This window comes from Rhinolophus ferrumequinum, chromosome 4 (genome assembly GCF_004115265.2).
Source record: "Rhinolophus ferrumequinum isolate MPI-CBG mRhiFer1 chromosome 4, mRhiFer1_v1.p, whole genome shotgun sequence".
Lineage (NCBI taxonomy): Eukaryota > Metazoa > Chordata > Mammalia > Chiroptera > Rhinolophidae > Rhinolophus > Rhinolophus ferrumequinum.
This window is the reverse complement of record NC_046287.1, coordinates 9,988,935-10,000,000: the sequence shown is the minus strand read 5'-3', so window position 1 is coordinate 10,000,000 and position 11,066 is coordinate 9,988,935. Positions and strand designations below refer to the sequence as shown.

Genomic DNA, 11,066 nt, shown 5'->3' with positions numbered 1-11,066 from the left:
TGATCAAGCCACCAAATCTAGAAAGACATCAAAGAAGGGATATTTCCACCTCTGAAGCTGTGTCTCAACATTTGTAAGATTGTTACCTTTGCTGCTCATTACCAACAATTCTAACACTAAGAGTGTATTTCCTGCATTACCCCGTGGAATTGAAACTCTTTTCTGCAGGTGATTTTCTTAAACCTAATGGTTTCTTTTTTTGTCCATATTAAAAATTGACAAATGCTTCTCTGCACAGTGTTTCATCTCTGTAACAGGCGGAGCCTTGAAAAAATTGGTTCCCTAATTGTAATATTGTAACACACACAAAAAGACAACAAGAAATCTCATTCCTGACCTCCGCTGGTCAGCTTATTGTATATCATCTTCTTTTAATTCGGGAACTATTCAGATACTGTTTTCTATGTGTCTTATTTGGAGACATTCTCAGTAATTTACTGCCATAATTTATAATCACACAGAGCCCCATAGGTTAATTACAGAATCTTCTGTGTAAAAAAAAATGTATTTTCCTTTTATTCATTTCAATGATGCAGCCTGTAGTTCATTTAGCATTCTCTAATTTTTCTAATACAGAAATGATAAGTAGACTGGCTCAGGATGACCTAGCCACAATTTTATCGGCTGACTTCTCTCAACCTTTACCTAATTCCTTTCTGAACTTATGAAATTAGTTCTCATAGCTTTTGTATTATATTGTAGTTTCACTGACCCTAAATTGTTATGCTGTTGAAGGAAAAAAAATCTAACATTTTGCATGCACAAAAATCTTCTAACCTTTTGTATAAAGAACAAAGTTCCACAAAATTGCATTTGGTGGGAAATGTGCATATTTTATAATTACTCCATTCAACACACATACTTAATCATTGTTGTCCCAGAAAATTATAATTATATCCTTATTAAATAGAATCTGGTTACAAAAATGCTTTCATCATTAGTAGTAGATAAATACATTCTTGTAATCGTTGAAAGTAGTGCTTTATGGCAACTCTTCTCTGAAAAAAAAAAACATTCTTACTTAATACAGGCAATTCTCATATAGAACTAGTTTTCATAATCTAAGTTGTGATAATAGATTAATTTCTTAGCATTGTTTGCATAATGCAAACCACTTTTCTTTATACTTCAGTACAAAACTTGAGATCAATAATGGACGTTGATATCAGGAACTCATCTCTCTCCAGTTGTTGAAAAATAGAGTATAAGTGAAACGAATTTTTTGAGTTTATGTTTTGTCATAACAACAAGTGATAACAGATTTTAAATCATCATAGTTTTGACAATAGGAAAAGAGGGACCATTACTCTTCAAATAAAGTTAGATGCAAATACTGGATTTGCTTAGTGATAGTTAGTCTCTCTTTAGACTGTTAAAAGCAAAAGCAAATCCCTTATTGCTAAAATTCTTCCAAGATAAAATAATGTTCTCACTGCAGGTTTGAATGTAGAAACTCATCATCGCCCTACTTTATTTTTTCACTGCATAAAGAAACAAGAGATTCCTTAGAAAAACAACTCTCACATTGCAGTACTAGCTATATATCTGTAAGACTCTGAAATCAAATTACCCCAATTTTAAATCCAAGCTTCATTACATACAAGCAATGCAGTCTTGGGCAAATTACCTGATCTCCCTAAGCTTCATATTCACTTGTGAAAATAGGGATACTAATAATCAATGTCTCACAGAGTTGTGAATATTACAGGTTAAGTACTTAGCACAGTATCTAGCATATAAGGATACAACAAATTGTAATTATTACATGTATTATAAAATTAAGAAATTGCAATTTTGAATATAATTTCTCAGGTCAAAAATACGTAAGGACCACTTACCTAACCACAGTATTTTAATTAAAAAGTCAACTATAAATTCAGATAAAATTTGAAATAAGCACTTTATAATTATTTTAGTTGTTGTTTCTTTCCCCTCTCTCAATCTTCTTTTTTTCTAAACTATTTGGTTGCTTACAGCACTCCACTGATGCTTTGTGTTCAATATGGTCTTAATAAAGAAAGAAAATGCAGTACTACTAAAAATTCAGTTGTTTGAGGCTCTCTGGGAAGAGCAGGGCAGGCTTCCCGAATAAGTCCTAAAATGTCTTGAGAGATCAAGGAAAGCAGACTGACTTGGCTTCTACGGTGGTTAGTGGGAGGGCTGGGTGAGAGGTCCCACACGCATCATGGAACTTCCCACCAGGCTGTAACGGACAGCACTCCAAGCTTTCTTATCAGCTTCCCAAGATGAGAAACAAAGGCAGGGGTAGCAGGGAGGCTTCAGCCGTGAAATATCAAAAATGGAGTCAGTCTATTACCTCTGTAATCATACACTCTTTTACAAGAGAAAAAAAAAATCTAATGAATAAAATTTTCTCCATTTTATTTTTATGCCATAATTTTTAACACATGACTTCCTTTACTATATTAAAATCTGTATTGCCGATATTAAAATCAAATCTATTTTTTAAAAATTTAGAATAAAGCTATGTACATGGCTAATGGAAGTGTGATACGTCAGGATTTACGAGACTCTACGAGGTGTGCCATATTCCTCAAATGCTCTGCCTTTTAAACAAGATGGAGAATCACCCAAGCAGATAAACCGTTAAGCACATTTCTCCTAATTCATTTACTCAGTCATTTGTTAAAATTAAAGCAAGAGTTGAAGAAATGCTGAGAAGAGAGTGGAGCTCGGTCCAAATAAGAGTTGGAGTTTTAAAAAAGCATCATCAAGATCCTTGCTCCTGAAATGACAGGACTTTGAGACCAGCGTGGGTGGGCTGAGGAAGGCGGGACAGAGAATTCTCTGTCTGTATTGAAACAAGGAAAAAATCTGTACCAGGGTAGAGCATCACAAGCCCATACACTGGGTAGGATAACTAGAGAGTTCCAAGCATACATACTATTCTGTCCCTGCAGGGCACGGGCTACACAGAGAGATGGAAGCTGGCACATTTCAGCAGTCTTGGGACTGTCATTGATTATGAGGAGATTACAAAACATATTGACACTGTGGAAAGAGGCAGCCCAACAGACCAGAATGCAATGAAACCTGAAGGATTTAGGTTTGCGATTTAACAGACATTTATGAATGGATTCATAAGAAAATACGGCAATATTATAAAGGTTACCTAGCCTTATGTAAATTGGCATAACATAGTTTCTCTAAAGTGGATATTTTTGATACTTTAGAAGATGGTGCCTTCCAGTATTCTAATTTGACTCTTTTTTTTTTTTAAGAGTTCTAGTAAGATTTTTAAAAATCTATATAGGAATGGTTCATGAAGAAAAACTGAAGTCTGCTGAAAAAAAGAAAAAAATTTGTGATTGTATAGCCACATTTGAAATCATTCTTTTTGTCTTTGCCAGTGGTTTGATCTAAGTTATGTGGTGATTCTAAAAACAGTGCAACAACTATTTTGAATCCCAGAACTAAGGAATAAACTTTATGCTGCTGCCCTTCTGGTCTCCATTGGAGCCTGTAATCCTTGGCTAACCAGAGGCATCAAGGTTTTGTTATGAGGGCAGCCTTCATATATTTGAAGAAGGATGCTGGTGGCTGCCAAAGGAAAGAAGCAGGAGATAGAATCAACTAGAAAGCAATATTGCCCAAAGGAGATGCACTGACACCAGGGATGAAGAAGCTGCTGGAGAGACTTGAAGAAGTCGATCTTGTTTATCACGGAATGCCTACACATAGCATTCAATAAATATCATGGAAAAAAGAAGAGGGTAAGAAGGGAGACCCAATAGAAGCAGCAGTGGACTTGAAAGCAAGGCTTAATTTCTGTAATATGTCTTGGCCCGTGTGAAACAGAATAGTCTGAACAAAATTCTGTTCATATTCTGAAGCCAGTGTTTGTATTTTTGCTTAGATTACTATTACTGCCTATTTTGAGAATGATTATCTATATCCTCTTTAATTACATTTGTGCTGTCATATCTGTCTGATATACCTAGTAACTTGGAATCAATTCTCGGATTTTAAGCCCAAAGGCTAGAAGAATATGTAGCAACTAGACTGTTCCTTTCTCTTTGATAAGATATTTTTTTCATGTTGCATTCTGAATTGCATTTGAATTTCATTTCTAAATCGATTCTTTGAAGCCTTGAATAGGTTGGTGGGTGATTAATGAGGTAGAAATGTATTGGCTTCGCCATAAAGAATATCTAGCATAATAAGGAAAGAAATTGGGGCTTCACGGATAACATTTAAATATTTAAATTAGCGAAAGAAAAGAATACAGAGTTGAGTAGAAAAAAGAAATCCAGTCAAAACACCAAGGAGAGAGCGCAATTATTACGCCATAGTACTTTGGTACTAAAGTCTGTTGAGGGATGAAGAAAACCAAAAGTGCCAAGTCAAAATGTCTTGCAGAATTTTTCTGAGCTCCTCTGTGGTGATACTCTAGACAGAATGAAAGGCATGCCATTGTGAGGGGTGGGAGGGAGAAGGAAGAACTAACTCAAAGATGAAGTGTATTAATTAAAGGTAAAACAAGAAGAAACCATATAAAAGTGGTTTAAAAATATGATAACTAGAACTGGAATAAAGGGGAAGTGGCAGTTTAGTGTTGTGTTTTTAAACCAGATGCATGACATTTTCCATAAATATTCAATAATTTTAAAATGCACACATCTCTTGAACCAGTAATTCCATTTTAGGAATTTTTCCGGGGGGAATTATAATAAATAGCAAAAATGACTTACCCACCAGATTGATCATCAGAGCACTACTTATAATAGTGAAAATGCCTTGAATGTTGTAAATCTGATGAAAAATATAAATCAATGTATGAAAGACGCTCGACAAATGCCAACCACAAGAAACATAAAGAGAACTACACTCAGGCATATCAAAATTAAGCTGCTTGAAACCATGATAAAGAAAAAAATCATAAAAGTATCCATGGGAAAAAGACACATCACGTACACCTTAAAAACTTTTTAACAGTGTATTATAGAGCTTAAAACATGTATCACGGTAAAACTTATTACAATAAAATAAAGATCTGGTAGGGAGAAAAGGAAGTATATTGTTGAAAGTTTCTTTTATAAAAGCGTTGAAATGACATGATTACATGTAGATAGACTGTGATAAGTTAAAGAAATCACTAAAATTACACACACACACACACACACACACACACACACGAGTTATAGCTTTCCAGCCAAAATTGTGACTAATGAGATAAATAAAACTAGACTAATCTCAAAGAAAACAGGGAAAAGGAAACAAAGAAAAGATTGGACAAGTGGAAAACAAATATCAATGCAATACATGTAATCTCAACGATATCAAAAATCATAGAAGTGTCCTCAACACACACACACGCACAGATACAGACACACATGCACAGGTGTGCGTGCGTGTATAAACAGTGTGTGTGAGATGATAAATCTGTTAACTGATTGTTGTAGTTATTTCATAATTAATACATATATTACATCATCATGTAATACCCCTTAAATATGTACAATTTTTATTTGTCAATTATAGCTCAATAAAGTTGGACTTTTCTTATTTCACATCTACAAGCAAAGGGCCTGAACACATCAATTATAAAGCATAAAGTATTAAAATGGATAAAAAGGGAAAGTCCAACTATATGCTGTCGACAACAAAAACACATTTTAAATGTAAAGATAAATAACCTAAAAGTAAAAAGATGCAAAAAGTTACGAATGTTAACATTTTTTTAAAAAGCTGGAGATGTTTTATTAATATCAGAAAAAGTTGATCTTGGACAAAAGAATATTGACAGGACTACAGAAGATCAATTCATGATGAAAGGGTCAGTTCATGTACAGTACATACATAAAAACCATCTGAACAGTTGAGCATTGCATAGCAAAGCTTCCAAATACATAAAATTGAATACGATATAAAGGCTAAATGATAAGTGATTGGTCAGTAAATTATGAAATATAATTATCCATGATTATGCCACATAATTTATTGGCATATCCACAAAATGGACTAGTATGGAACTAGTATGGGGAAATTATTAAATCATATAAAAATATTCCAGATATAAAATGAAAGTTATAATATGAAATGAGCAGAATTACCAAAATTTATTACAAAAAGTAATTCAACTACATACTTAAAATAGATAGGTATAAAACAAAACTTAAAGCAATTATTTATGGAAGATTGGATTACAGTTTTTTTCATCTTTCTTCTCCATGTGTTACTATATTTCATATAATCCTACAATCAATATGTGATTCTTACTAGAACACAAAAATTTTTTTAATGAGCATCATTAAAAAGTTGCCAAAATGTCCTTCGATAGATGAATGGATAAAGAAGTTGTGGTATATATACACAATGGAATACTATTCAGCGGTTAAGAAAAGATGAAATAGGACCATTTGCGACAACATGGATGGATTTTGAGATTATAATGCCAAGCGAAATAAGTCAGACAGAAAAAGCAGAGAACCATATGATTTCACTGATATGTGGTATATAAACCAAAAACAACAAAAGAACAAGACAAACAAATGAGAAACAAAAACTCATAGACACAGACAATAGTTTAGTGGTTACCAGAGGGTAAGGGGTGTGAGGGTGGTAGATGAGGGTAAAGGGGGTCAAATATATGGTGATGGAAGAAGAACTGACTCTGGGTGGTGAACACACAATGGGATTTATAGATGATGTAATACAGAATTGTACACCTGAAATCTATGTAACTTTACTAACAATTGTCACCCCAATAAACTTTAATTAAAAAAAAAAAGAAAAGTTGCCAAAAACCAATTCCACGTGATTCCACTTACGTAAGTTATCTAAAATAGTCACATAGAAGCAAAAAGTAGAATGTTGGTTACCACAGGCTAGAGGGAGGAGAAAGAGGAGTTGATATTCAACAGAAAGAAAGTTTCAGTTGTGCAAGATGAATAAGTTTGAGAAATCTACTGCACAACATTGTACTTACAGTTTAAAACAGGTATACTGTACACCCAAAATGCTACGAGGGATTTCATGCTTCCTGTTCTTATAACACACACACGCACACACACACGCACACACATTACTGGGAGGATTTCTACTTCTAGCAAAGACATATCAAAATTAAGCTGCTTGAAACCAATGATAAAGAAAAAATCATAAAAGTATCCATGGGAATAAGACACATCACCTACACCTTAAAAACTTTTTAACAATATATTATAGAGCTTAAAACATGTATCACGGTAAAACTTATTACAATAAAATAAAGATCTGGTAGGGAGAAAAGGAAGTATATTGTTGAAAGTTTCTTATAATAGAGTGAGCAGACTTATTCCTCTGCCTACAACAAATTAAATAAAAATAGGTAATATAATATATAAAACAATTCTCAATATATTAGACATCAGATAATAAAAACAGTGATTTCTGAGAAAAGGGAAACAAATGAGGTGAGCCCCATAGTTGTTCTAAGAAATTCTGAAGACAGTTTCTAGGCCATGATGCAGAGTAAGCAACCCAGGCAAATCATAGCAGACATCTGGAGTTGAGGAAATGGAGCTGAACAGAGAGAGGTGAAAATGTCTGGACTTCACGAGATGAATACTGGAAGAAGAGAGCTGCCCAAAGAATCCCTCAGATGTTCAGAGCATATCCTTGTAGGATTCAGCTGAGTACGACTCAGCCCATGTAGGTAAAGATACTAGAGAGGCCTGGGAAATAATCACTCAAAGATTTAGAAGATAGAATTCCTGGTCCTCACACAGGAATGGTCCCTGTGTGATCCCACAAGTAGAGTAGAAAACCTCTAAATTCATGGGGAACTGGAAAGGTTCTCAGAAATGTTTGCCACATTGGTGGGACAAATTTCAGACTAGACTAAATGTTATCCTGGTCCTGTCTAATAAAGCTTAAAAGCAAGACTCAAAAGGATCAAATGGTTTCCTAGTAACTTAAACGTGTCCCAGAACAAAGGTCAAGAATATTTCTAGAAATACGAAAATATTTGTCACCCAAGTAGGTAAAATGAATAATGTTAGTTATCTAATACAAAATTGCCAGACATGCAAACATGCATGTAAATATGATCAAAAATGAGAAAAATAAATTAATCAAAACTGACCCTAAAATGAAACAGATGATAGAATTAGAGGAAAAAGTTATTATAATAGTATTCCGTATGTCTAAAAAGCTAGAGGAGAAAACATAAGTAGCAACATGACAAATATGAAAAGAACCAAATCAAACTTCTAGAGGTGAAAACTACAATATCTAGGATGAAAAATTAACTGCATAGGATTAATATCTCCTTAGACATAGCAGAAGAATACATTCATTAACTTGAAAACAAAGAATAAAAAGTATACAAAATAAAACACCAAAGAATAAAGACTGAAAATCAAAATTAATAGAATATCAGCAAGCTATGGGTCAAAAGCAAGCAACCTAATATAAATTTAATTAGACTCCCCGGAAGAGAGTAAAGGGAAAACAAAAAATGTTTGAAGAAATAATGACTTGAATGTTATAAATCTGATGAAAAATATAAATCAATGTATGAAAGACGCTCAACAAATGCCAACCACAAGAAACATAAAGAGAACTACACTCAGGCATACTAAAATTAAGCTGCTTGAAACCAATGATAAAGAGAAAATCATAAAAGTATCCAGGGGAAAAAGACACATCACCTACACCTTAAAAACTTTTTAACAATATATTATGGAGCTTAAAACATGTATCATGGTAAAACTTATTACAAAAACATAAAGGTCTGGAAGGGAGAAATAGAAGTACATTGTTGAAAAGTTCTTATAATAGAGTTGAAATGACAAGATTACTTGTAGATAGACTGTGATAAGTTAAAGAAATCACTAAAATTACACACACACACACACACACACACACACACACGAGTTATAGCTTTCCAGCCAAACTTGGTGATTAATCAGATCATAAATAAAAGTAGACTAATCTGAAAGAAAACAGGGAAAAGGGAACAAAGAACAGATTGGATAAGTAGAAAACAAATATCAATGTAATAGACTTAATCTCAACCATATCAAAAATCAAAAAAGTGTTCTCAACACACACACCCACGCACGAGATGATATATCTGTTAATTGATTGTTGTAGTTATTTCACAATTAATATATATATATTAAATCATCATGTTATACCCCTTAAATATGTACAGTTTTTATTTGTCAAGTACAGCTCCATAAAGCTGGAATTTATTTTTTTTAATTTCACATCTACATGCAAATGGCCTGAACACATCAATTATAAAGCATAAAGTATCATAATGGATGAAAAGGGAAGGTCCAACTATATGCTGTCAACAAGAAAAACACATTTTAAATGTAAAGATGAATAACCTAAAAGTAAAAAGATGCCAAAAGATATGATTTGCTAACATTTATTTCCAGATGCTGGAGATGCTCTATTAATATCAGAAAAAGTTAACCTGGACAAAAGAATATTAACAGGACTACAGAAGGTTAATTCATGGTAAGAGTGTCAGTTCATCTACCGTACATACATAACAACCTTCTGAACAGTTGAGCATTGCATAGCAAAGCTGCAAAATACATAAAATAAAAACTGACAAAATTCCAAAAACAGACAAATCCACTATTATAGTCAGAGTTTTAAATACCATTCTCTCAATAGTTGATAGAACAAATACTCAGAAAATCAGTAAAGATATAAAAATCTTAAACAGCAATAGACAGCTTGACCCAATTTATTCACATTTGTAAAACACTCCACCCAATAAAATCATATCATTTTTCAGGTGCACAAAGAACATTTACTGAGAAAGAACATATTTTGAGCCATAAATAGGTATCAATGAATTTAAAAGGTATATATATATATATATATATATATATATATATATATATATATATATATAGTGATCAGGGGACATATATATAGTGATCAGGGAACATACATACATATATATGTTCCCTGATCACAATGAAATTAAATTACTAATCAATAACAGAAAGATATCTTAAATCTTCAAATATTTGGAAATCATACAACACACTTTTAAATAATTTATTGATAAAAGAAGAAAACAAGAAAAAATTTGAAAGTATTTTTAATTAAATGAAAATAACAAGAGAGATACTTCCGTTTCCAGCCCGGCCTCTTTCTTTCTGCACGGATAGCGCTCTCACAAACATGGTGAACGTTCCTAAAACCCGCCGGACTTTCTGTAAGAAGTGTGGCAAGCACCAGCCCCACAAAGTGACACAGTACAAGAAAGGCAACGATTCTCTGTATGCACAGGGAAAGTGGCGTTATGACAGGAAGCAGAGTGGTTATGGTGGGCAGACTAAGCCAATTTTCCGCAAAAAGGCTAAAACTACAAAGAAGATTGTCCTGAGGCTTGAATGTGTGGAGCCCAACTGCAGAGCTAAGAGAATGCTGGCTATTAAGAGAGGCAGACATTTTGAACTGGGAGGAGATAAGAAGAGAAAGGGCCAAGTGATCCAGTTCTCAGCTTCATATTTTTATCGTGAAGACAATAAAATCTTGAGAATAAATAAAAAAAAAAAAAAGAAAGAAAATAACAAGAGAACGTATCAAAACTTTGGAGATGCAGCAAAGCATTTGGAGATGCAGCCAAAGCTTAACCAACATTTTATCAAATTGACTTTTACTATGTGAAAATAAAACACATCATGAGCAAGTGGGATTTATTTCAGAAATGCAAAATTATTTGAACATTCAAAAAGCACTACTGATTTTCAACAAGGGTGAAAAAGCAACTGAGGAAAGGAAGGATAGTATTTTCAACAATTTGTAATGGAAAAATTGAATACTTTTATGGGAAAAGTAAAGCAAAACAAAACAAAAAACTTTGAGCCATTAACTACAAAGTTATGTAGAAACTTACATTAGCAAAGGCCTTAGTTCAGATTTTATTTTTCACTTTAAAATCTGGAAAAAGTAAAGCAAATTAAACTTAAACGACGAAGAAAGAACATATAAAAATCAGAGCTGAAATCAGTGAAATAAAAAAAGAAAAGAAAAGAAAAATGATACCATAAAAATAATCAATGAAACCAAATGCTGTTTCTCTCAGAAAA

The 11,066-nt window shown here is 33.1% G+C and overlaps 1 protein-coding gene across 1 annotated transcript; it reads left to right on the top strand.

Moving 5' to 3' along the window:
* The first annotated feature begins 10,122 nt into the window (after positions 1 to 10,122).
* LOC117021614 (60S ribosomal protein L36a-like) lies at positions 10,123 to 10,644 on the top strand. The gene has a single exon (XM_033104850.1). The coding sequence runs from the start codon at positions 10,156 to 10,158 to the stop codon at positions 10,642 to 10,644; it is 489 nt and encodes a 162-aa protein (XP_032960741.1). The 5' UTR covers positions 10,123 to 10,155.
* The last annotated feature ends 422 nt before the right edge of the window (positions 10,645 to 11,066 follow it).

What these genes read in the sequence shown, in the direction of transcription:
- LOC117021614 (XM_033104850.1), top strand. Translation starts at nt 10,156, where the DNA reads ATGGTGAACGTTCCTAAAACCCGCCGGACTTTCTGTAAGAAGTGTGGC.